This window comes from Vidua chalybeata, chromosome 4 (assembly GCF_026979565.1).
Source record: "Vidua chalybeata isolate OUT-0048 chromosome 4, bVidCha1 merged haplotype, whole genome shotgun sequence".
NCBI classification, from domain to species: Eukaryota; Metazoa; Chordata; class Aves; order Passeriformes; family Viduidae; genus Vidua; species Vidua chalybeata.
Genome location: NC_071533.1, coordinates 33,724,629 through 33,752,267, shown reverse-complemented (window position 1 = coordinate 33,752,267; position 27,639 = coordinate 33,724,629). Strand labels below are relative to the sequence as shown.

Genomic DNA, 27,639 nt, shown 5'->3' with positions numbered 1-27,639 from the left:
GCCACTGAGTAATACAACTTCATTGATTTTATAATGCATTTATAACCTCAGACCTGAGAGTAAGCTGATCAAATCCTGAAAAGCACATTTGAGATCAAATGGCACAAAAACTGAGGTTGGGAGGCATAAGTGGAGGTCATCAGGACCAAACCTCAGCTAAAGCAGGGCCATCAGGACCAGCTGACCAGTAGCATGTCCAGACAGCTTCAGGATTATCTCCATGGATATGGAGACTCCCCAGCCTCTCTGTGCAACTGTAGTTTCCTCTCATAACTGATATTGCTTCATAAAACTAATATTTGGATGATCAGTATATAATTAAAAAGTTAAAATTTGAATGCTTACCACTAACTTCTGATAACATTGCCATGCCAAATAGGATGGCTACTTGTAGACTTATGACTTGGTTGCAAAGATGAGATCCAAAGCCCTTAATGGCAATTCACACTCTGCATTTGCTCTGTCACCCAGTTATTTTATAACACTCTAGAAAAGGTTAAAATATTACTGATACTCCCTTTTAAACCTTATTTTGGCAAACTACAAAAGAACCATGACAGCTTGTAAGTGTGTCTGATGAAAATAAACAGCTTCTCTAAGTAAAACAAGAAATCAGTTTGCCAAGACCAGTGTGTTGGGAGCTTTCAGGAACACTCTAATGCTGCTCAGTGTTTTTGACCTTTATTGCTCACTGATCGTGGAGTCTCATTTAGTTTGTTGACCACCAGGACACCAATCCTGTAAAGTTGCAATCCAGCCAGGTAGACCTTCATTTGCTCTTCTGCATGAGATTATTAAGTTCTTAGAAATACAGTTGCTGGGGTTTGGTTTTGTTTGTTTTTTTTTTTTTTTTTTGTTTGGTTTTTTTGTTTTGTTTTTTTTTTGTTTGTTTGGGTTTTTGTTTTGTTTTAATTTTTCAAATTGCTGAGGAAGAACCACACTAGAGTAACATATCAATCAAATTCCAATGTCTACATTTTTAGTGGTAACTAATTGACTTGAAACTACCAAAATAAAAACAAAACAAAACAAACGAACCCAAACAAACAAAATAAAGTCCCAGCCTTTGCAGAAGGGAAACAGTCCAAAAATAATGGCATCTTCTGAAAGGGCCAGAGTGGGATGCATTGTAAGAATGCACACTTTTCTCTGAGGGTAGCAGGGTAAAAGCAGAACAGAATATAAAGACAGCTGAAAGTTCATTTTTAAACCACATTTTGGTTATAAGAGAATAAAAATAATCCTATTTTCCTATAATTTTAAGAAATGTTGTAGCAAAAACACGGGCTATTCATCTGGAAAACAACTGCTAAAAGCATTGAAAGCTGTAATTTCTGAGCAGTAAAATGCTAAACCTGATGCTTGCTACAAACCCCACCAAAGTACCACTTGATCAAAGTTTAAACAAAGGGAATATAAATAAAAGCCATAAATCTGTGCAATCTTTAAAATAGTTCATGTTCTCTTCCTCACAGTTCCATTCATTTTATTTTCCTAAGTGCACACAATTGAAAATAAACCTTCTTAAGAAATATTATATCTGCATGTTCTTTCTTAAGCCTCTCACACATCTTCTGTGATTCCCAAACCAACTTATCCCAGTTAAGGGCCTCCCATTTTCTAATACAGCCATGTGGCAACAGCTTTGCTACAGATGGTGGATAATTCAGTCACATAAAAAAGTTGAGGCCTGCTCTTCCCCCTCCTTTACAGATAACTCTGGCAGCAGCACAGAGATTTCTTGAGGCCTGGAAGCTATTAAGGTTCATTTCAAGCACCCTTGAATGACCAGGGCTCTTTCTGGCCTTCAATCAAGCTGTCTGAGAAACAGATGTTTAGACAGGTCTTCAGTCCTCAGAAACTGACCCTGGAACGAAGCACATGCCCACAGGAGAGGACATCACCACACCAGCATACATGGAAAATCCCCCAGCCTGCACCCAGTTTGGGTCTTCAGCAGCTAACAATCATCATGCAAAAATGTCATCTCTCAACCACAGTAATGTTGACTCTCAGTACTCTCCCTTTAGCTTAAAACCATTAGTAAAAACAATCTGCCTAATAGCTAACATATATATTCTGCAAAAATTTAAACTTAACAATGAACACTGAGAAAAGTGTCAGATATTTACCCCAAAAAGCAGATAACAAGCAGAGGAAATTTAGAAAAATCTGGCTAACCAGTAGACTTCTGTTCTGTGGAGCCATAGTGAGCTCAACATTAAGTGCTTTGTACTTGAACACATGAACCACAGAACAGCTTTTTTTTAAAAGGAATTAGAAAGCTGAATACATTTTTCTGACATGATTTTCATCATCTACATCAAAATTAAAGAAAAGTTCTTGACCTTGAAATAATAGTTTTAAATGAGAGAGATTATTATCCAGCCATTTTTAATAACCATATTAACCATTTTAGCAGGTATTTAATACCATTAATTAAGGTGAAATGTTGCAACATGTTGCTCTTAGTACCGAATTTGGTACTTCTATAGATTTTTCTGTAGATTTTTTCTAGACCTACTGATGTCAAAAAGAGATGGGTATTTCAGACATTCTTAAGACTTAAGTCACCTTTAACCTCTAAAGCATTATGACCAATTTGGATGTATACTGTCCTTTTTTTCTGCTTCTGTTTTACATGTAGAAATTTAGAATTATAGCTTCCAAAAGAAAAGGGCAAAGGCGAGGAAGCCACACCACCCAGCTCTCTGGAACATGCAGCAAAGCACTAAATTTGAATGTTGAAGTACACTGTTTAACAGAGACAAGGGTTTTGAGCAGAGTTACAGCATGTTTAGGACATTTCACTGACCTGTTGAACGCACTTGAAGACGGACTGTGATCTCGGTCCCTTTCCCTGTCTCTGGCACGGTCTCGATCTCTGTCTCGGTCCCGGTCCCGGTCGCGATCCCGATCTCGGGATCTCTCTCTCTCACGTTCCCTATCTTTCTCTCTTCGTGCATAGTAATCCCACTGTTTGCTGGTGTCCAAAAGACTAGACCATGAGGGTGCAGAACCTGCAGGGTGTGGAAAGGTGACTAAAGAAAGAGATGTATTTATTAGAAAGAACAAAATCAAATATCATATGGAAACTAATGCACGAAAAAACACTTGTCAGTTTCCTCCAATGACATTTTTTAATCTTCCCCTTTCACTTAATGCTATGCAAACACTGCATTTTCCCCATGGTTATTACAAAAGCTTCTGGCACTCATTTAAATACTTCTTATGAGGATGTACAGAACCAGGGTACATGCCCCAAAGACTGTCTAAATACTTATGGGGAAAAAAAACAGATGTGCAAATACTGGCTTAAAGAATCTGATTCTTTGTGGTCAAATGGCTTTATTTTGGGGGAACAACAAAACAAAAACACCAGAAAACAAAACTGCATTTGAAACTCAGGTGCTCTGAAAATACAGGACACTTCCAGCCTTATATTTAAATGCTATTATTTTTATCTCTTGTACTTTAAAATCATTGTATTTGAAATACAACGTTAGCTATGAAGTTCTCATTCACTGATTTATATTCTATACTATACTTTGTCATACTTTTCTGATTACAGATGTAAAAGGAGCTTAAGAAATAAATTCACTCTGGGGAGAAGAAATAATGCTCCCACTTGTGCTCTGTAAGATAACATTTATGAATACTCAGCACAAACACTAATACCACTAAAATGTAACAATTTAAGAAAATCAAGCATAGTCTTAATCTAGAAGTGACATGTTAAGATGTTAAGAAGGAAGTTTTAACACTGTCTCCCAACCTTTTTTTGATAGCTAGCAATGGGGAGAAGGAATGCTTCTCCACTGCTTTTTGCCAACTTCAGTGTAATACAGAGCTGCTACTTTTAATACCCCAGTTGTTCTGTCCTGCCCTCCCTCACCAGAAGTCCCATGAACACATCCTGTAAAGGAAAAACAAGGGCTGAGTATTTAGCTGGAAAGAGCACTCTCTAGCGGACTTACAGTACTGAGGACTTCTCCCTTTCTGCTTATCTGCCTTGCTAGCTTTCCTAACTTTCAATAAATCGTTTGTTTTGAGCTCCACTTCATCATCTATAATACGAGAACAATATTTACTTGACTTCACGGTGTCACAAAGAGATTAACAGTACAATTAACATAAATATCCACTGAACAATGTAAAGTGTGTTACTGGTGCTCTATTTAATACTGTTGAGTTATAAAAGCAGTGGCTCCTGCTGATAGCTATGTTCAGACTGCCTTGCCTGTAATGTCTGGGGTATGCCTGCCTCAGAAAGCTATGGCAGAAGCTTAAGAGAGCAGTTTGCCAAGCATCCAGAGGAGGAATACAAAAACCTTTAGAGCAGGCAGTGGAGCAGGAAAAAACACTTCATTGTTAAAATACATTTGCAATGAAAAGTATTATAATTCCTTAAAAACGCATTTATACAAGATTTTGCCTCTAATAAAATACTTGACACAGTTTAATTTCAGGTCTACAAGCAAAATGAAGGGTTAACGGATAAAAATGTCCTAATACAATATTCTGCTGCTCATTATGCTGCCAAGACCTGAAATTCGTCAAAGGAAAGCAGCCAGAAATAGCAAAAAAAACCAGCTGGACCTAAAAGACTGCTAATTTCCTTGACTTGCCACTATGTCAACAACACATGTATGGTACATGAGACATTGGCTGTCAGCATATTCTGATCTAAAGTTTAAACTTAAACTTAACTTTAAATGTATACTACAAACAAATTATTAATGGTATTACAAACTTTTACAATAAATTTTGAGATAGTCCATCAGATCTTGAGTAATTCTCATCAGACAGAAGTATTTCTCCCCAGTAACATGACATAAAACAGTAATTTAACACACTGCACATTTTTATATCTAGATTTTCACCAGGAATCATTCACAACACAGAAGAAGCTTACTTTCTAGCATTAACTGGTGTTCTGCTTTTACTACATTGAATAATTTGTCACTTTTGTTATTTCTACATGGATTATTCCAGTAATTTCTACAAGAAGGAAGATACTTCAAAAATTTAATTTTGATTTTATTTTTAAAACAGGAAGAGAGCTTTGAATAATTACTAGTTTTGGAGACATGAGCCCAGTTTTGGAGATACTTTAAAAACTTAAAGCTTCATGGCATAAAGCAAACTATATTTAATGCTTCTTCCTTGTACCTCAAAAAATACTGACTCTTAAACTGTTTCTGTAATGTTAAATGTCTTGAAAGTTCCTAAGATTTAAAGAATATTTAGAGCACAGACTAGAGAACTACTTGAGGAAAAAGCAAAAAAGCATATGATAGAAGGTGCTTCAGTGGCTGATCAAATGCAACTCAAGCAAAGCCAAAGGTATGATGGCAGAGGTAGCACTGAATTGTGAAAGGATTTAAGTGCAAGTTGACTAAACCACATTGATGCGGTGGAAGAGCACAAAAACAGAACAGACAATCTTAAAGTTATAAGTCATTACTTTACTATGTAACCGTCCTAAAGGGTCTTCAGTGGGAAGAAGACTGACCAGAAGAAAGGAGACACCAAAGCGTGAGCTAAGGAATTTGAACAGGCAGAAGAAGGGCTAGTACCTTAATCAAGACCGGTACTTTTTACAATGTGTTCCATTTGCACATCTTCCCCTGCAATTTTGACAAAGCTAGGAAGTGCACAGACTGTCAAAGAAGACAACAGGTTGGAGACTCAGTGCTATCATCCAAAGCAACTATTAAATAAATATACTTAGTGACTGTAAATTGCAGTGATATCCATATCCTGCTGTGCAGCTCTTGATGTCCCCAAGTTCTGATTCACAGAGAGCACTGCTAAACACTGACCAGTGATCACACTGCACAAGGACTGTGACAGTATGATGCTGACTAGGAAAAAAATTTTCACTAAGAGATGAGCAACAGTGATAAAATGCCAACGAGTCTCTACGGATTCAAAAAATCCCTATGACATAGACAGCTTTGAGACAGACAATTGCTTTGGCAGCAAATATTAAAGCTTTTGCTGCAAAAGGGATACCAGATACACTGGAAGCACACTGGGAAGATAGGAGTAGACTGTGCTCCTTGGTCTCCATAATCATATAAAGGCAAACAATATTTTAATCCTGCTGAAGAAGTTCAAATTCAGTGTTGGCATGATGGTAACAGTCATCCTTTAGAACTGGTGCTGCAACAACACAAGCATGCCATCATCTCTAAAGGTCAACATAAAACTTAGAAGTATTCTTATGTCCCTGACAATATTTGACAGAATAGAAAATTCTAACAAGAGACACTGAAGTGAAAAACATTCTACACTGGAGACTATGTAATAGATGCCACATACATATGTTAGTATGTGTTAGTAAGACTGCTTTCCTTATGATACTCTACATGGCTTTAGTTGTACATCTCAGGTTTTACCTTTTTGCTAAAACACAATTAAATTACTGCTAAAAACAAAGTCTGTGTAAAGTCGATGTTTATGAATTCTTTTTCAAGAATTCTTGAAAACATAACAAGCTTTCAATGCATGAAAGCAAACATTTGATAACTGATGAAGATCCTTACAATGTCAACAAAGTACTGCTTGTTACTCCATGAACTGCTACAAATTCAAGAAATTTTGAGCCATTACAAAATGTCATTTTGTATACCCATGCTTAAAACTTCGGAACATTTGGGAGAGAGATTTGCTGGATATTTGATCTGTGCTGAACATCACACATCCTCAGAAACAGACAAAACTTTCCCTACAATTTCTCCTCTCGCCAGCTAGGGTTCAAAGGAACAAGGAGCAAGGGAACAGAATTTAGCTGAAAGAAAAGGCACTAGGCATAGGGCAGGATGGCAGATGTACTAAAGGCAGAGTTAGTGACTGCCAACATTCAAGGTCCTGCATCTGGGTGAAGGCAGTCCTCACTGTCGGTACAAACTGGCGATGAACTGATGCAAAGCAACCCCACAGAGAAGGACTTGGGGATACTGGGGGGCAAAAATGAAACACATGCCAGCAGTGTGAGTTTGCAGCCCAGGAAGCCACTTACATCCTGGATGCATCAAAAGGAAGAGGCCAGCAGGTTGAGGGAGGTGATTCTTTGTGTGCCCTCGTGAGACACCACCTGGAGTACTGCATCCAGCTCTTAGGACCCAAGTACAACAAAGATATTGAAGAGCAGTTCCAGAGGAAGGCCATGAAAAATTATCAGAGCTAGAACATCTCTCCTATGTTGTTCAGGTTGTTCATCCTGGAGGAGAGAAGGGTCTAGGCACACCTTATTGTGGCTTTTCAATACTGCAAAGGGACTTATAAGAAAGAAAGAAAGATGGAGAGAGACCTTTTGCCAGGGCCTGTAGTGACAGGACAAGGGACTATGGTTTTACTCTGAGAAATGGTAGGTTTAGATTGGACATAAGGGAGAAATTCTTTATGATGATGGTGGTGGGGCATGGGTTGCCCAGAGAAGTTGTAGATGCCCCACCATTAGAAGTGTTCAAAGCACAGCTGGACAGGACTTTGAGCAAACTCATGTAGTGAAAGGCATCCTTGCCCATGGCAGGGAGGCTTGAAATAGATAATCTTTGATGATTCCTTCCAACTCAAATAATTTTATAATTATATCTACATTATCTTCTTATTTTCTCCTTCAGGTCAAGAAGCAGAGCAGTGCTAGCAGTTCTAAACTCAGAATATATTCTGTGGATGCCCATTTGGTGGCACGTGGTGAAGCTTTTATTTTAGTTCATTCTTATTTCACTTTTACTGAAAAAAAACCACAAAGTCAAGTTTTCCAGCATCAGATTTTTTCCCATAATAGCAATTAGAAAAAGAAAAGATGGACTTTGCAATAGGATAGCTGAAGGTTGTAGTGTCTTAGACAAATGTTTTTTTCAAAGGAGAGGTACATAATCAGGATTTCTGAATGATTGCTCTTAGCAATTAAAATTCTGATGCTATCTCAACAGTACTTGTTCTCCTGCTTTTAAATCCTTGAAAAATTCTCTCTGACTTGCAGTCCATATTATGGTATATAATGCTTCAAAAATCACAGTTCTGCAAAAACAGCCGGAAAAGATATCCAGTATATAAACTAATAAGCAAAATAATAGTATTCACCAATAGTAGTTAAATTTGCAACAGCATGTATCTATTTACAATGGTCAGCAATGAGCTTTCATAATGAAATACTGACAGGACCTGTTTAGTTTTCTAGCTAAAATCCTCGTCAGTGTATCAAACAGTTTGATATCACACTGGTCAAAATTTCCAAAGCCAGCAAGCTTGCTTACTTACCACTGCCATATGAAAATGCACGAACAGGACGACCATCATAGCCAGAAGAATGTCCACTGTGGAACACAGATGCAAAACCAGTTTCAGCATGTTGAAGATACACGTTAAAACTCAGCTTTAGCAACAAAGCTACCTCCTTCAGTAAATAGGTGCATATATATAATATATATATTATATACAATATGTACAATCAGAAGTAGCACTCATTCACAGCAACTGTCAGTACAAAGTAATAAATTTACTTAAATGCACATATGCTGTATTAAGTTAGGATTTTTTCTCAATTAAATCATATGAAGATTTTCTCGGAGATTTTCCATCATCCTCCTGTACCATGTATTTTAACAGAATTTTCAAGTTCAAAGGAACAGATGTGTGCATCTTCCTTCAGTGAGATCCAGAGGACTGACAAGAGGCTTGCACCATCTTAAGTGACTTTTGCATATGACCTGATTTTGGCCTCCAGCAAAATACAAATATTTTTCAAGGACCGTGCTGGCCAACCTTTTTCCTACTTTCATATATTTATATCTATATATACAAGTATACGTATGTGTATACATATAAATGCATATAAAAATAGTATTGAAAAATTCCTAGCCTAACTGGTTAGGCCTGTTACAGCTGGACACTTAGAACAGAATATAAATACAAATTTGGATTCTGTGGAACTCTGGCACTTATAGCTAATGAGAGCTTGAATTGGTGCTCAAGTTCTTGTGTACATCTATAAAAAAGGACATGATAGCTGAAAAGTATACAGATCACATAAATAAGCCTTCAGACCACTAAAGAATACTGTAATAATAATTCCTTTAGGTCTTGGCATTGGTTTACTATCAAAACTGTAACTAATTTCGTATTTTGATAATGTGTCATAACTGAACTAGTTAAGTGGCCAAGTAATCTACTCAAAAAATATGTTGAGAGGTGAGACTAGTAACATTTCTGTAAAATTACTGTAAAAATCTGAAGCTGTCTCCCCTTTTCCAGATGTAAATCTATAAAGTAATGGGCAATGAAAGAGTATTATTCATTTATTTCAGTTACAGAATACTGATAGATTGCTTAGTAAGACTTCAAACAGATAATCACCTGTCTATTGTGGGTATGAGGGAAGGTGGAGGACCGCCAGGTGGTGGTGGAAAACCTGTAACAAGAAATTGGGTAAGGAGGGGAGAAAGTAAAAATCTATCACCCATAAACACATAAAAGAACTAGGCTAAGCATACAATGGCAAACAAATCCCAGAGAGAATAATGAATAATGAAAAATTGTTTCCATGTAAATGGGTTTTCATTTTGTAATACTAAGAACTACTTTTCAGCTTGACAAAGACAAAACATTAAACATGTATTATCAGTGCTTCAAATTAAAAACTTTATCATTCTCAAAAATATGGTGATACAAAAGCATGGGCAAATTTTAACAATACTTAATTAACAACAAGCAAAACTATTTACTGCATAGCTGAGAAAAAAAGATTTCAAAGAAAATAAGGAACTATTCATCTAGAAAAGTGGCTGATTAGGTCCACTAATCAACAGCATTTTCATACAATCTCTCTTCTGTCCAGCATCAAAATAACTGAGCCTACATAAACACATTAAGTTTAGTACACAGAGCCCTTTATCTATATTAATTGAAAGAAGTTGGTAACTTGCACGTCAGTTAAAGCTTTCATCTCTTAACCAAATGTGGAAAAAAAAATCTAAGCAAATTTACCTGGTGGTGGCACTGTTATTGGTATACCTAAAAAGACAACAAATATCAGTTATAGTAATAGTTTCTTATCTGAAGTAATAGTTTCTTATCTGAAGACCAGATTAAGCTTTCACTACATGATCAAGAAGAATGACAACATATTTTCTGTGTCCTCAGGTTAAGATGTCACATTAATACTGATTGTTAAAATTTTATACAAGCCTTGTGAAGTCTAGCTTTTGATTTAAATTCCTATTCTTTAAGATCTTATTTATTTAGAGGCAAAAAAAACCAGTGAAGAGTGACTCTGGGTCTCAAGGTTAGAATTAAATTCATAATTCTAAAATGCTTAGTATACAGAATGAAACAACATCCCATAGACTACATTTGCTTTACTTTACATTCCATGGCTGGATGGAAGGAAATGCAATTGGCCTCTGACCTTCAATAGCTTGGTACAGGAAACAGTAGGTCCACATGAACAAAGAATTCAGGCAGCAGTAAGCAATACAGATGTCTGAGTCAATGCTATGACACTGCAGTTCATCATTCATTTGCCACGTGGAGGGAAAAAGATTGTTTTTTTCTCTATTTTCTTGTAACTATCTGAGAAAGGAGCATCCTTTAACAGAAACATGTGTAAGAATTACTCTAACCTGATTTTCATATCTAGCTAAGCTGTTATGAATCTAACTAAAAGCTGAGAAAATTTTTCCCAACTAAATTAGTTAGCCTAACAAAATATACTGCATCAACATATAAACCTATCTTACTGATTATGAAAGGAATGATTACAAGATAAAAATAATTTGTACACTTCAAAGGTTCTTATCTTCCCATGCTTTGCAAAGAACTAGCTTTACCTGAACCGAACACATAACACTGCTATATAATAAACTGGGCTAAAACAATACTGGCAGAAAATAGACTTCTTCATCATGCATAAAGCACTTTTAGTTATCAATAATTCTGCTTCCATTAAAAAGTATGTATGTTCAATCTGACAGCTCATGGCAAAACTTTGGGGAGGGAGAGAACAGAAAACTCTGGCAAGTGCTTTCATCAGTGTTGACATAACTGCATAAACATTCACACAAAAGAGTACTGGCCACTGCATGACAAAGTTTACATATATCTCATTAGTTCAACACTAAAATTAAAAGACCATTGTATGGCAGCAACATTTTACTAAATCTACATATTTAAAATGTCTATAAATGCAAACTGGTCCCAGACTGTCTTGGTAGAAGGACAGAATGAAGGAATATGCAAGCAGAGGAACAGAGATCAATATCAAAGTTCACTAATTGCTGACAATTTATCTGACATTAATTCCTAACAGCATTAATCCTACAGGATTAAACACATGGTGAAATATAATTGAGATTTCTTTCCAATCTGGAAGATTTAAAATCTGATCTCTTAGCCAAAATGTAAATCAAGAGACAGTCAACTCCAACAGCCAAATTTCTGAACTGCGTGAGCCATTTTCTTTTCACCAGCACACAAGCTTTCAATATGCACTACAGTTGTTAAGAACACTGGGTATCACACCATAAAATTTTTGACAGTGTAACATTTAAAAGACCAAACACTCTAGATGAAAATTCCTGAAAGAAAATCAAGATTAAGAACTCAAACTGTTGCACAGCCAAAGTGTTTACAATTCATCTTTTTTGGTTAATTGTTCTAATTAATAGATCCTTCATGAGCCTAAAACATAGGAAAAAAATGTTAAGCATATATGTAATATATAATAATACATTATATAACTGCTATAATATAGCAGTGTTAAGAACATAAGCTAGAAAAATACCAGAAATTCTCTCAAGGTGATTTATTAGCTCCACCTTATACTAAAAAAGATTTCAATTGCTGCACTAAAACCAGTATATTGTTAGCACTGCAAATGGCACTCAGCACTATCCAGAGAACTGCTTGGAAATCCATCAGCTAACTCCTCCTTACAGAAAGGAAAAATTTTGTATTAAGCAATACAAATTTTGTATTAATCAATATTCCTCATTTACAAGAATGTTATCTGTGCAGAATTAAAAGTGAAAATATCACCACAAGACTAAAAGCCAAATGAAAAATTTCACTTAACAACCATTCAAAAAAAATTAAGACAGACTGATTACAACTAATACGTAGAGACCAAATGTCCAAATAATTTTAATGAATTTATTCATGTAGGGTATTACACCAAAAAACCCATAAGCATTCTTTCCCACAAAAATCTTTAAGAACTCAAAGAGTCACGATTAAGAGAAGCTAATTTACTTGATGGTATCACAAAGGAAGAAAGATTCTATGTGCCAAATTGACAAAAAATCTAAAAAGATCTAAACAAATGTTTTTCCTCACCTTCCTCACAATAGACATATATGACACAGAACAAGACAAAAAAAAAATCATACCCTTCAGTTAATGGAAAACAAATAATTTCTTAACTCTTTATTCCTTTGCCTTCTAAGCGTATGAAAATACACTTGTAGTGTCACTAGCCAATTACTACTTCTGAGAAAAAACACTGAAATATTTTGCCATTTCTTGCAATGAAGAAGAGACTACATTGTACCAGTGCAAGAATGTGGCTTAATATCAACATGTCCCTACAACACTGTTGCACTCCCATAAAAATACATCCAGCATAAACCTAAATACTCAGACTTGTGTGTCAAAAGCAACCCAAATGTCTTTAGTGCACCATTTTACCTACCACACTCAAAACTGCCTTCAGAACATTGTATACCATCCTACTAGCTCAGGGCTGGTAAGTATTTACAGAAAATCAAGTATGTTTTACTAAAGGAAAGCAATGCCACACATGTTCTGCTTGTGGAATAAGTAATCAAACATGAACAACACAGCCAGAGTTTAACAACATACTGTAAATTAGCTGAACTGCATAACAGCCCTCAGAAATGTAATATATCTCAACTTGGTTCTCTTGCCACAGGCTAAATTAGGTCAAATTCTCTATATCAAAAGATAAAAAGTACACACTTAGGATGCTGAGCCTGAGCAGTCACACCAAACCCTGGTATACATTGCAAAGTTATGCAACAGAAGTTTAGTATTTCAGAGAAATTTCTTTTTTCTTAAATCACAAATACATGTCACATTTTTAACTACAGACTTAAACCAAAGCACATAAACCAACTTTTAAAGCCTTGGTAACAAGCATACATATTTTGCTTTAGATGAAAATTACACCAACATAGCAATAAACCTAGCAAACAGAAACTAGCACATATTTTGCCACAGCCAATCATCTCCTAAGGACTATTTGAGAATTTTCTACATTTGGTGCTCTGAATTGTTCCAGGACTTATTCCTCAAAAAAGATTTGAATCACAAGAGTGAATGAATACAGAACAAGAGACCTAACTTCAAAGCAAGATCCTTTTTCAAAGGCACTTTTGGAGGATGTTTTATATTTGGAATACTTAAATTTTCTGGCAAGTAGTCCCAGTTTAATATTGGGTAAGTGTATTTTTTTTTACTTCTCCTCCAGTGAACCAAGGAGGGGTGGCAGAACCTATTTTTGGAACAGCTTTGATGATAAAGAACTGGCAACAGCACAATTAAAACACAGGCCTGAGGAAACTAAATCCACAGCTCTTAATCATTATTTTTGAATCTACTTGAAATACTGAAGGATGTTCCAGAAGATCTTCTGAACAAGCCTGTGTCATAAACCAGCCTGTAAACCATGAGACTAAAGCCAAACCTGCTGGCTTGATCTACAACACATGTGCACTTCCTTCACCTTTAAAATCTCAACAGGTGAGGGGTTTCATAAGAACAGTCCAGTACCTGTATGTGACATCCCTGTACCAAGTGTGTCTGGGGTGTCTGTGGGGGTGGTTCTCATGTTTTTGATAATATGCAACTTAGAACGCCTTTTCTGAACCCAATTACAGTTAAAATAATTACTTTCTAAAAAGTTGCAATGCATTACATATATTGTTTTATCATAAAGGTTAAATGAAGCTTAAAAACACAGGAAGCATTACTGTCACAACCATCCCCTTTCTGTCCTTCCTCTCCCCAGTAAGGAAACATCACAAAATCACCAGAGCATTACCATAATCTCACTTCAGAGACTCTATTTTTTATATTTATATTAAAAAAAAAAAGAAAGAAAAAAAAGGAAAAGGACAGAGAATTACCTCATTTTTTATGTGTTGTGATTTTTGTGTATAACCATCACAGAGGAAAGCCAGAGCTTGCCAGGCAGAATGAGTTAAGTTTTAAAATTAGGAGGAGCAATAAAGAAGCAACTTCTTCTACGAGGACTTAAACCCTATAAAAGCTCATACTAGTTGCACTCAAATGTGACTTCTTTGCTTCTGCATAAGAATATTAACAGAGAAACTGTTAAAAGATTCCCTCTGCAAGCAGAATAGCAAAGAAGCTGCTCAGCATGATTTTCAGAACAAGTTAAACAAAAGAATTCAAGGCACAGGAGAAAATAAGGAAAATCAGTCTCCTCTGCAGACAAATGCATCACTTTCCTACTCAAATACACCACAAAGATTCTCCATCTATTTTAATTTCTCACAGACAGTTCTTCTTAGTTTCTTGCCAAATCCTTTTGAACTTAATATCTTAAAATGACAAGTACAGGTCACTGTACCACTTGTGCAAAAGCCCATGACACTTCTGCCAGGAAATTTCCATATATGTCACATTTCAATAAATGTTCAGTAAATATCAGTACATTTTGAAACAGATTAATAGTGGGATAAGTTCTCAAAGAGCTTTGATTCCTCTAAGATTCAAAGACATAGAACACTGGAAAAACACATCAGGGACTAATAAGACTTCTAACTGGAAGAAAGGATACGGAGCAAATGCAATACTTATCAGACTTTTGGGAATTTATACATACTCTGAGAGAAGAAGAATTAGAACTTCTCTTGCTGGCTTGACCTTAGACATCAGAGAATCCAACTTGTGAAACAAATTCATGGTAAGCCATACTTTTAGTTCAAAAGTTTGTAGAATGATGTGTTAACATATACCTCTCAATTGCATTAACAGTTACTGAATTACAGAATACAGCTTCTCACTTCAAGCATTTTCAAAAACAAAAGAACCAGCTGTTAGTCTTTAAGTAATTAATTACTACTTGGGATTATGCTTACTGAGAAAGTAAAAATAAAAGTTTCTGGGTTTGCCTTGCAGATACACTTAAGAAAAGAGCAGAACACGAAATTCTGAAATTCTGCACAATGTACCTCAAGAATGTGATGTTAATAAATCTCTCATTATTCACATCCTATGTGTGCAGGATATTTACCTGGTGGAGGAATCAGAGGTGGGGCAGTACTGACAGTTGGAGGGGGTGGGAGGAAAGGAGGCGGTGGAAGGTGAGTAGGTGGAGCTCCTGGAGGGAAAAATGGAGGTGGCTTGGTAAAACTGTCTACTTCAGGATTAGAGCGTTCTGAAAGAACCTGTAAAATACCAAACTCTAGTTACAATTGCTATGTGAAAAGAGTACAAGACAGGTTTCCTCTCTTTCAGTTACTAAAATAGGAAAGCATTACTTCACATCTAAAGACCCATATTCAGATGATACAAGTTCTACCTGCATACCTATGTTCAGTGTCCCATATGTGCCAAGTACATTTCAAGGCCTAAGAGCACCTTAAATTTGTATAATGGAAAATATTTTAAAATCAGTATGAAAAGCAAGAAAACAACCCATGACTATAAATTACTTAAATACTCTGAGATCAGATGAAAAACACGTGGTAGCATTTTCAATATTAGCACTACAATCCTTTACTATTTTCACTATTTAACCTCAATCTAAGTTGGCATGGAAATGCAACTGGAGAACCAAGCAACCCTGATTCTTCTCTCTGATGCTTCAGGAGAGAAGTGTATTCCATCTGTGTAGATGTAGTTGCTTTCTCAGGATAATAAAAGTCTAGATTAAAACCATAAAGACTAATCTTGTAATTTATGGTAAAGTACTACAATACAATTAAAACAAGCTACTACCAACTGTTTATTCCTTCACACCTTATTTTTAAAAGACTGCATTTCTCAAACTGCATACAAGGAGGCTTTCACTTCCAGCATTAGTGTCTGGCAGGAATAGGGGGACGAATGGGGGACAAATGGGGACAAAAGTTCAAATATTTGTCTTTTCACTCCATAAACAGAACAATCCCACGCAGATCTAGCAAAGCCAATGCTGTCTCCTGGATTGTAAGTCTGCAACATCACTCATTTCTTTTCAGTAAGAGGTATACCAAAACATTTCTCTTTTGAAATTTATCAAATATTTCATCTTAATATATTTTGGAAACTGCCAATATTTTATTCCTGGACTTAAAGTTACTTATGTGTTACTCATTCATACACACTGATGCTTTAGTCAGAAGCTATGGGGAAAGCAAAAATGTCTTTTAGTCAAAAATAGAATGCAAAACTGCAGTGTAAAACCTGTATGTTGCTGTTTTCATTAGCACGCCGTCGTCCTTCCACCCTGCTGATAGTGATGGTCTGTCCAATCACATCTATTGTGCCAGATATCCGCCTGCAACACAGGACAAACCAGGATCAACAAGCAGAATCAGAAAAGGAGGAAAAAGAGAAAAAGTTAAAGAAGAAAGCCTTATGGACTTCTCTCATTCTAAATGGCAAAAATTCTTTCTTCTGTAGAAAACATAAAAGACTGTTTCTCAAGAACATTAAAGGTGATGCATTTGCTGAACTATGCAAGAGCATAGAACTAAACAATGCAGCAAAAAAGACTTCTTTGAAAAGCAAAGACAAAAGCTGACTCTACAGCAGTGTCCTTCCCCCTCATAAAAGACAGTACTTCTGCTTTTCTGTTAAAAAAAAAAAAAAACCTAAACAAACAAAAAGATCACAAAACTTCAGTAAGAAAAGAATATATTATGCAGAACTTTCTCAAAAATCTAACATAAAACAGCTATAACTGTTAATTAGAAGTAATTTCTAAATTGTATGAAACTATAATGAAGGATTCCATGGAAGATCAAACAAAGGTAAGGCAGAAGAAAAAATATTAGCATAAAACATAAACACTAAAATTCAAAGAATAATCAATCTCTCAAAATCTTCAGGAAATTAACCTTAGAGGAAGGTACTGATACAAAAGAAGTACTCCAGGAACCAGACCAGAAAATATGACAAGTATCTGAATGGGACCAAGTAAAACTAAAGCCTGATGTTTATGACAATAGGAATCACTAGTTTGAAGAGAGGAATAATCTATTGTACTGACCTTTTCTGTTTGCAGACCTAAAATGCCAGAAACCAAGGTTTATAGAAAATGTATAACTCTTATGCAGATATAACAAAATCTATCTGCATAAGAGTTATAAAAACCACGTCGGACTAAGGCCATGAGCAACCTGCTCTAGGGGGAGATGTCCCTGCACATGGCAGGGGAGGTTGGGCTAAATGATCCTTAAGGTCCAATTCAATCCCTTAACCTTCTATGATTCTACCTGCTCTGCAGGCCACTGTTGATTTCTAAAATAGGTTAAAAAGTAGGATTCACCTAGGTCAACTTTGTTAGAAAATGAGGTATAAAACTACAGTACTAATTGTTAAGAGAAACAAAGGTACAAAATCTGTGTCTCACCTATAAGAGAGGTATATTTTCACCTGTGGTTTCACCTATAATGGAAACCACAGCAGATAAAACTGATAATATTTACCAAGAGCATGATATGTAACAGTAAAAGACTGGAAAAAAAACCTTCCTAAAATTTCCACAGAAACAAATCCATAGAAAGAAAAAAAATACTTCTAGTTTCAGAAGACAAGTTCTTGTCTTTTCTGCATCTAATGTAGTACTAACTGCATGAATACAAATATTAGGGAGAACAACTGTAAATTGGAATTATAGGCTCAGAGTCCTGCCAATTGCTCAGATACCTAGATTCCAATGCAACTGAAAAAGACACAGCAGACACTAGAGCATGAAGTAACAGTTAGATCTCTCAGAGATAATCTGAAGTTTCATAGCAGACTGAATCCTGAGGATGATACCAATGCCTGGCCTCTCAGTATCTGGGTTTAGAGCTTCCTCCTGGATGTTAAAAAGCAAGCTTATTACGGACAACAGTTTAGAGTTAAAAAAAAAAAAAGACCAAATCAGTGCAATGGTACAAGAGTAGAGAACATACCTTCAATTAAAGAGTATATACTATACAGCAATATATACTATACAATGATAACAGAAGTTTAAGAAATTTTCTGGTCTTCTAATACCCCATGCTAGAAGTTAAGATTGTTCCAATAATCAACACCTGCTTTTCTAAACTTCCCCAGTGGTCTTGCATGGCCTTCCAGCACTGCTACACTGGATTATTATTTTCCTTTAAGTAACTGAATTGAAAACATAGGTATTATAAAACAGTTGTTAAAACAATTGTTCTCACTATCTCAGTCTTCACTGAGAGTGCATGTGGTTTGAGAATTCTAAGACACTTATTCTCCTCTATCACTGGTATCTTCTCTTAATTATCTAAACCATATCCTAGAAAACTCATTTTACCTAGCTTTAGTCCTTGTGTGTAACAGATGACACTCTTCTACAGCAAAAGGTCCCTGCCTGGCTCACACCACTGATTTACAGGGCTTCCACTTGGGAATGATGTACACAGCAGAATTAAGACTTCCTCTCTTATACTGTTTGCACACTGCTGGAACTCTTGGAATCAGCACTGAAAACACATACAGTGACACCAATGCAAGAGTACCAGGCATCAAATCAATATATGCCTCAACTATATTACAATAATATTAATTCTGGCTTGGGAAGCAGCCCAAACACACCACTGCAATATCAAATGCAGCAAATGCAGACTACCAATTAGTTGGTTCCTAGACATCAATTTTACTGAAATAAACGTTTTCACTTAATTTTTTTTAGATTCTGAAGAGTATACCTGTGCTCACTCAATCTCACTGAGATTATACTTTGTATTTATTATTTAAATAATGCTGTGTAGTGTTATGTTCACTGCTCTTTCCAACAACTGCAAAGAGATTATTTTTCATAATGATGGATTTTGCCATAATACCTTGCACTTGACAAATTCTCTATTTCCAAGATTGCAATAATGATTTCATTAAGAATTTCCCTAGAAGAGCTTGAAATCAAACAAAAGAAAGCATAGATTCAGCTGCAAATGAAGCAGCAGATGACACTTTAAATCACATGTTAAGTCACACACACATTAAGTCACAGCAAGCTGGCACAAGGAGAAATTTCCACAACTCCCTAGACATTATCTAGACTCATGGTAAATAGCAGGCAAGACTCGGTTTCTGTCTCAGTGCCGTAAGCAAAGAAAAGGAAGGGCTTGGTTTGTCCCTTACGTGATCGAGGCACCTGGGATACAGATGCATTCTCAATGGATCCTCTGAAACATAAAAAGGCAATCCACACGTGTGGGATGCACATGAGCCCACAGCAGAGTTCATACAAAGTGTAGCTTGAAAGGAACATTCCACCAACTCTGAGTTATCTCACTCTAATTAGAGAATGGTTATTTATGAGCTATTTGCACTAAGAATACCACTTCCATGGAGAGTAATTCAGAAAGATAACTCAATCTCATTTGGCAAGCTCAGCTTAGATTCTACAGAGCAAAGAGAAAGAAGGGCAAAAAAGAAGAGAAAAAAAGAAGGCAAACCCAGTTATTTTCCAAGTGCATAGCTTCAAAAATCCTTACCACAGATAAAATCAATAAGCTGCTTTTTGGAACACCCCCAAATGACTCTTCAGAATCAGATTAACTATGGGATGCCACATTTGTGCAGTAGACTTATTCTATAGTCTAATATATATGGAATAATACTTTAATATTTCTTATTTCTTGTTTTACTTACGCATTGTATGTTTTATTTTCCTCCTCTTGAGGAGGGCCTCAACTTTGCTGAGCTCACCACTAACTGATATGAATAAGAACCAAATACCAAAATGAAATAATTTTTATAAAAACACACTTTTTTCAAAATAACATCTGAGTTTCCATCACTTCCATTACATTTCTCTGAAAAAAAAAAAAAAACATTTAAATGTAATGAACACTTCAATAACTGTAAAAGCATAATGGAGGTTAAAAACCAAAATCTTCTGACAAAAAAAAATTGTGATGGAAAGCTGTAATAGGTATTACTTGAATGAGAAAATACAAGCTTTTGCAGCCAGCTTATAAATGAAACCTATGCTTATGTCTCTATTACTAAAGAAAAACTATCTCATTGTCTTTGAAAAATTACATAAGGAAAAACACTGGTCTGGAAACAAGACACTTTTATGAAGTAGTTGGTTAGGACACATTTGAAATATGTCGAAGTCCTCTTCATGGCCTAGAAAGCATTGTAGTCAAAACAGGTTCCTTCAGGTTTTTACTGTAATTAGGACTATGCACACAATAAGCCTTTAACTCTCTCTGGAGAACAAAGATTTTATTTCATACCATACTATTTGTATACAATGTCCATTTACTAAACTATTTCCATTTTGATCTAACTCCTCCTTCAGGATTATGCAACACTTTATGCTGCTCAACAGCCCTAAGTATCACAGAATCAAGAAAAGAAATTCAGGTGTCATTTCTAAACAACTAATATCTCAGCTATGATTAAGACAGTCACTGTTCAAGCAAAATTTCCCAGAGATACGCTGTATGAACAAGCACTTGAATTACATATTTAGGGTGCAATTCTAGTGAATTAGCAACAATTATTTGCTGGTGAGCAGTAATACTCTTCCTATTCCATCATCTACAACTTCCATATTGGTAACAAGCAATATTATTGCTAGACCTCAGAGGTTTTTTGGGTTTTTTTGAGACAATTTGCAATCACATGCAAACATATACTGGACTCAAATCAAAAAGGTAAAAACATAAGCACAAAATTACTTCAATATTTGTTTATAAACAAATGAAATAAAAAGTAAGCACCACTATCTGTCCCCAACCTGGCAACTGAAGAGCTATATGTAATGTCCATGTGTAAAATCATCCATGAAGCAATATTAAAGCCCTGACTAGTAAGTGAGGAACTAAAATGTTAAATGAGCATCATGCCCTGAATTGTTTTTCCCCTTTACCTTAATTCCCATGATTGGTCCCTCCTGTATTGTTTCTACCACTTTCTGATGCCTGAACTGGCTTTTCGGGAGGCAGTGTGTGTCTGTGACTGAGAAGAGCTGCTGCTTCTTCTGGTGAGGTAAACTGCCTAGGTCTTTCTGTTTTCTTACTGATCCTCACATCAGTGCTGCTATACCAGATTGTATCAGTTTTCTCTCCCTTTCACAAAATATATCAACTACTGCTAGCAGTTCAGAGTTTTACTGCTACATGAGAAATGCTTCCAGCAATTTCTCAACAAGGCTATTGCAAATGCCAAATGGCATAAAGGCAATTATTTTAAATTACTGATGAGCTACATTGCTGAAAATTTTCTGCCTACCTAAAATAAACTCTTTAACTAAAGAAAGAAAATAGTCCAACCCCATAAAACTCTGTCTGGTTATACAGAAGTTACTAATACAGGCACTTAGAAACACAAAATACTAGATGTATTATGGAAAAGTCATTAAAGTAGAAATATATATAATCCACACACCTAATACATATTCACTCCTTGAGCTATTCTCACACTTCAGAGCATACAGTTTTCTTTCAAAATCTCTTCCAACCACTTGGTAGAAATACCTTTCTTTACAGAATAATCTATTTTAAGCAAGCGTATCCATAGGAGCAGATATTAGGAAGATGTCAGTTTTCTCATTGTAACAACTTACAATTACAGTATTCACACCAAATATATACAAAATAACCTATTCTACCCACTGGAATGCACAAGTGATACAATTGTCAAAGTGTTATGTCACAAAGTGATACATCAAAATAAATGTCACAAAGTGACACAGTCACCACAACCGCAAATTTCACACATAATCTACACAATACATTTTTTCTACAACTTTATACTTGACTACATTTTAATGACCAGGTGGTCATTAATTACTTCTGGAAGTAGTTTAGAGGTTCTGTCCACTGAGATAAGCAGAGAATTGAAATCTTGTAACAAAACCTCTGCTAGATACAGATTTGGAATCCTTGCCCTGTGAAAAATACATTCCAGTTTGAGAACTCTGTTACAAGAACATCATACATTAAAAGCAATTCAGAAAACCAAATTTTAAAAACAGCTACAAGGTTAACAAGAAGTTTGGAAAACTCTTCTCGTTTCTTTGACACAGAAAAATAGAAAAACAGAACTAAAATCTACTAAACACAGAGCAGCATAAGCTGATAGCTCAGAGAAGAATACAGGAAGGAATATGCTAGAAGTGAAAGAAAAGTGCAGGCAAGGGTATGATTGATTTCCTCCTGCCCCCCCCAACCCTGCCCCCAAGAAAAATACTTTTGGGTGTTGAACTGACTCTTACAAGATGGAATAGTTTAACACAAGTGCCTCTAAATAGTCAAGGTACTTATGGATGCAGCACTAAAGATGGGTCATATCTCCTCATCTTTAATGGCTGACAGCAGAGTATCCAATGTACAACCTGCTCTACCTTTCTTATAATTGTTTGTAATATGATGTAATATAAGGGCTTTTAATTTGCACAGAACCAAAACTTCTAAACAGGGTCATTAAATAATTAAAGTAAAGCAGAAGCATGGATTCATCTTAAGCCAAGTGCCAGATACCAAACAGCAGTGGCTTAGATAAAGAAGAGAGAACTTATTAAAGCCTGGGGCTGGGAGAAGGAACTCAGTAAGGAAATAATTTCTCGCATTTCGAAGAAAATATAATAAAATACTCAAATATGGGGAAACCAGAGCTGCCTTGCAGGAAAGAGACTAGGAATTTCAGGAATTCCTCCAGTTGTTAAAGTCAGAGCTGTAAGATTCCATCTTGTTTAACTGAAAAAATAGGTTACCTAAGACTCATAAGGACCCTAACCAGAAATATTATTATGGCAAATTTAATTATACACAGCACAGTGTAATCAACAGCTGAATTTTTGTAACTGTCTTGTTCCTTGGTCCTGCTGGTTTTTCTCCCCTTTTCTTCTACTTTTTCCCAAATAGCCAAGAAGGTAGCACAGTATTCATGTGCGATTACGCTAAATGTGATTAGGATATCTCTACCCTTCTTTTTTACCTGTTACAGAAACATAATTTCCACTTTTTTTTCCCTACAAAAATCATAAACTTCAAAGACATAAAGGTAACAGTAGAAAGAGTTTTTTGGTCATGAGTTACAGCTAACTGACCTGTTTGTTGGAATTCCTGATTTGAATAAGGTTGGAGGAGATGTGAAATCGGGTTTGGTCGACTGCACTGCCAACTCTTTCTCCAAATTTCCAGTTCTGCCTTGCTGTACCTTCAAAATAATGTTTCATCATTAGTTTACCCTCACAAGTGCAGTAGCTCCAACACTCAACACACAGCCAACATAAAAAGAAAGTCCAACTCTATTCAGAATTTCAAAACCTGTCACCTCTGCACAGCTAGAAAATTATGTCTTTTGTACTGATGTATAACTTAAGTACTGTGTTTGATAGATATATAAGAATCAATATGCCAGAGAATGCATTTTTACAGAAGATTGGACAGCTTAAATATTTATTTTCCAAGCATTTCATTTGTATATGAACAGACCAAACTGATTTTCTTGAAGAACTTCCTGTATGAACCAAATTACATCTTGATTTTTAAAAGGAGGACACATATTTAAAAAAAAAAAAAATCATAATCTTTACAGAGATATCTAACAAGCCTGCTATCAACTACCAGCAAACCATGAGACAATAAACTTGAATGGATTCTCCATCTGCCTCATTGATCGTGAGATCTAGTAACCACTTAATTTCTGAGTCATACCAGTAAGTCATCCCATACTCTGGGTTATGCAAACTGCAAAAGACTTTTCATTAGTTCAGACTGAATACTTCAGAAACACCCTGCTGTTGCTGAAGTACTGCAAAATTCCAGACACTTCTTTTATTAAAGCTATGCAAAACCTTTGGTGCAAGTACATCAAGTATTGTTTTACTTCAGCAGCAGTTATATATGAAAGAAAAACCTGCATGGGTCATATTAAAGACAAATATATAGTGATTCCATTTTTAAACTCACTCCCACCATACCAGCTACATCACTCTATGTAGCTAGTTTACTCATACTATAACATTCTATAAGCTGTGTTTCCACAGCTTGTAAGCAAGTGAACTACTATGTTTCTGCAGAACCTCACTGTTAACCATGGGCACGTTTCTCAAACCTACAAAAACGTACATAAGTAGTTAAAATTCATTAAAATTGAATTAATGTTTCCTATCCAGAAATATGAGGGGAAAAGGTCAAAGTATTTATCCAAAAAAGACTTCTACAAATTAATGAGCAATTGGGAAATGTAGGAGACATTCTTGCCAGTTACAGGAGATTAATATAAATTACATGTAAATATAACAGAAATTACATTAGACTGTTTCAGAAGAGAAGGAAAAGAATTAATGAAATTAATAATTACATGTAAACTCCTTTTAAAACATGACAAACTCTTACAACAACATTATTACCTGTACTGTTTGATCACCAGAGTCAGTACTGAGCTAGAAATAGGGGAAGTTTTGGGTTAGACAACTTACCTTTTTTCCTTCAGAGCATTTCAGAAAAGTTTGAGATTACAGTCAGTTGCAAATTGTAACTCCTACTGTCCACTATATCTACTGTCCCACAGCACTATTAAAATGATAACTGAGAAAGGTATAAAGCCCCAAAAACCTTCTGATCCATTCTTGCTAAAATAAAATCAAAATAACTGAATATCCTCAAGTAGCATGTAAGAGAAAAACACCCATCTGCAATTGACAGTTCTGTATCCGCAATTGACAAGAGTATGCAGAAGAAAGAAACCATTCCAAATCACTTCAAAGACAGTTCAAGAACAAAAATTACTACATATTAAGAATAAGTAAAATAAATAACCTTTGTATTATAATTTTAAGCTTAGTATCAAACAAGTAAATGAGAAACTGAGAAGATAAAAAAAAGCTCAATCTTAAAATAAATGTTGTCATGTAGGTGTTTCTATTCTCTGAAAACCAGCATTTGTGAATGGAAAAATTATTATACATAACTTGATTTATTGTTAACTAACCCCAGAAGGGCAACACAAAAATACGGAAGATTGATTTTCATCTCAGAATTGTCAAAGATTACTGTTACAAAACATTGTAGTAAGAGCTACAATGCCAGAGGAAAAACAAACATGCCATAATCTACAAAACTTCCCCACCACATCTGCACAAATTCTTTAATCTGCACAAACAAATGCACTACAACTACAAATAAACCATCACATCAAGAAAAATTAATTTCACTGGGAAATCTGTTAGTTCACCAGGCCACTAACTCACATGCTTGCAGAAGTGACGAACAAAGCAACACTTTTCAATCCACATTTTGTGACATATACAGAAAGTCACTGATGTAGGATGAGAGTATGAAATAATGGCTGTGTCCATATCAGTTGTTCTTCTATCAGTCTGTTCTGGCATGGGAAGCAATACCCAAGAAAAATGAGAGCAACCAACAAAATTTTACTAAAATTCACCTTTAAAAGATGGTATCTGCCATCGAGAATCTCTGCACTTGGTCTTACTTCCATAGCTTTGTCTTCAGCCTAAGTTAAATAACACATTGCCCATTAAGACACCACACAATTCTTAAATGATGGGCCACAGTCTCAATAAAGGTACAAATGCAATCTAGCTGTAGCTGTCTGTCACACTATCCACACAAACTGCCAGTGAAGCAACACAGTAACACTCAAGGTTCAGGGAAGGGAGTCGGGTGCAAACTAACAAATGTACTGAACTGGGCAGAACAAGCTTATGACACACAAGCAGCTTTACAGGGAAAAAAACATGTACAATACAAAGAAAGCACTATTTACCGTAATTTTATTTGTGGTTGAGGTAACTGGCAAAATTTCAAGACCCATTCGTATTCTCTTTTGTTTTTCACAGTAAGCTTTCCAGGTATCTTCATTGAAGCCATAGTTAAAATAATCTGAGAGATCAGCCCCTTTAAGCAGAGAAGCATAGGATTTTAGGACATTACAAAGTTCATCTTTCCTCCACTAAACATATATACACCTCTACTTAGAGCATCAAAACTGATTAGGTATTGATCTAAAAAGCATAACTGAAATGCACAGTTCATCAACAGACAGAGTATTCATTGCTAAGATTGCAAACCCATTAAAATTTAGTCAGAAACAGTACCTTGCCTAGCATCATGAAGTGGGGACCAAGAGTAGAGAATATAATGTGGTATTATAATCTCCCATATCTTTTAAGATAAATATAAGATCTATAGATTTGCTTTATGTTCAGTGAAGAACCGCTCCCTTTTGTTTTGCTTGTTCTGTATTTGACTTCTCACTTTGTTTTGGCTCCTAGTTTCATTTGATGCCATGAAGTATTTTTAGGGTAAGAGAGAACAGTTGAAACTCACATCCATAGAATATATTTAATATAGCTAACATTTTTGTATTACCATAGCAATATACAAACACTAGAAGAAACCTATATGCAGCAGCAAGATTTACTGGTACTAAAAAACCAAACCAATGCTGATAAAATTAGAAAAGTCTGGACAAATCGCTTGAGCCAATGAGACAATACAGAGAAGACTCATGAAAAGTCCATGTGGAAAGTCCCCGTTTCTTATTCAAACCTCATGGATGTCTGTGCATGAACACAACCTAGCACTGGCAGTTATGTTTCACCAGTCTTCATGCTAAAACCTGCCAGAACTATTTTCCATTTTGCTTTATCTTGTGTTCCATGGTACAGAGCAATGGCAGTAATCTCCACAGGAACACAGATTTCCAAGGAGAGCTCAGGATACATATGTATTAAAAAATTGGCCTATCTCTTTCTCCTGACATGTGATGGGGATGTATACTAACAAACAGGGCACACCCAAGAACGCTGTGGCACAGCAGGAAGGCAACAAGTAACATAGTTGCTTTTTCCAAATAATGCTGTACAGTACCTCTGAGGGATAGGTAAGGGGACAGCTGCATGCAGTCAACAGGAAACATTATTAAAATAATCTACTGAACACCTATGAAGCAGTTAACATAAACCAGACATTACCTGGCTTTCTCCAAGGTTTATCTTCAAATGAATCTAAATCTACTTCCAGAAGTGGCACACCATTAATACTCCCTGGTGCATCTAGATCCAGTCCTTTAACTTTTGCACCTGTGAAGATAAGTTAGTTAGAGCCTTCTGTCTCTACCAAATGGAATTTTATCAGTAGCATTACACTTAGAATAATAACAAACAAATTAAAAGCCAGGCAAATTTATCAAGAAGTTTTAAAAGAAACAATTATTTCCTTAACCCAAAACAATCCAGTTTGGTTTTTTTACTAATATTACTGTATAAATTCTCTTACCAGAAGATCCATAAGCTCGTCCTCCTGCCTTAATATTGAGATTCACAGGTGCTGCTCCATAACTTCAAGAAATTAACAAAAAAAATTAATTAGAAAAAGAAAACTTTTAAACCAGAAGAAAACACAAAACAAGAGACAGCTAGATCCAGAAACA

At 35.7% G+C, this 27,639-nt stretch overlaps 1 protein-coding gene across 4 annotated transcripts in view; it reads right to left on the bottom strand.

Moving 5' to 3' along the window:
• The window catches only part of FIP1L1 (factor interacting with PAPOLA and CPSF1), a 38,288-nt gene that overhangs the window by 2,515 nt on the left and 8,134 nt on the right, over positions 1-27,639 (bottom strand). Inside the window, exons 5-16 of one of the 4 annotated variants that reach the window (XM_053940283.1) lie at positions 27,486-27,547; positions 27,182-27,289; positions 25,972-26,102; positions 25,630-25,698; positions 23,285-23,394; positions 16,444-16,537; positions 15,290-15,443; positions 10,000-10,026; positions 9,370-9,424; positions 8,275-8,330; positions 3,978-4,067; positions 2,816-3,041 (exon numbers count right to left, since the gene is read on the bottom strand). In XM_053940283.1, coding sequence (XP_053796258.1) covers positions 2,816-3,041; positions 3,978-4,067; positions 8,275-8,330; positions 9,370-9,424; positions 10,000-10,026; positions 15,290-15,443; positions 16,444-16,537; positions 23,285-23,394; positions 25,630-25,698; positions 25,972-26,102; positions 27,182-27,289; positions 27,486-27,547 — 1,182 coding nt within the window. The remainder of the gene's footprint in view (positions 1-2,815; positions 3,042-3,977; positions 4,068-8,274; positions 8,331-9,369; positions 9,425-9,999; positions 10,027-15,289; positions 15,444-16,443; positions 16,538-23,284; positions 23,395-25,629; positions 25,699-25,971; positions 26,103-27,181; positions 27,290-27,485; positions 27,548-27,639) is intronic. The other 3 variants (XM_053940285.1, XM_053940284.1, XM_053940286.1) reach the window with 3 other exon arrangements.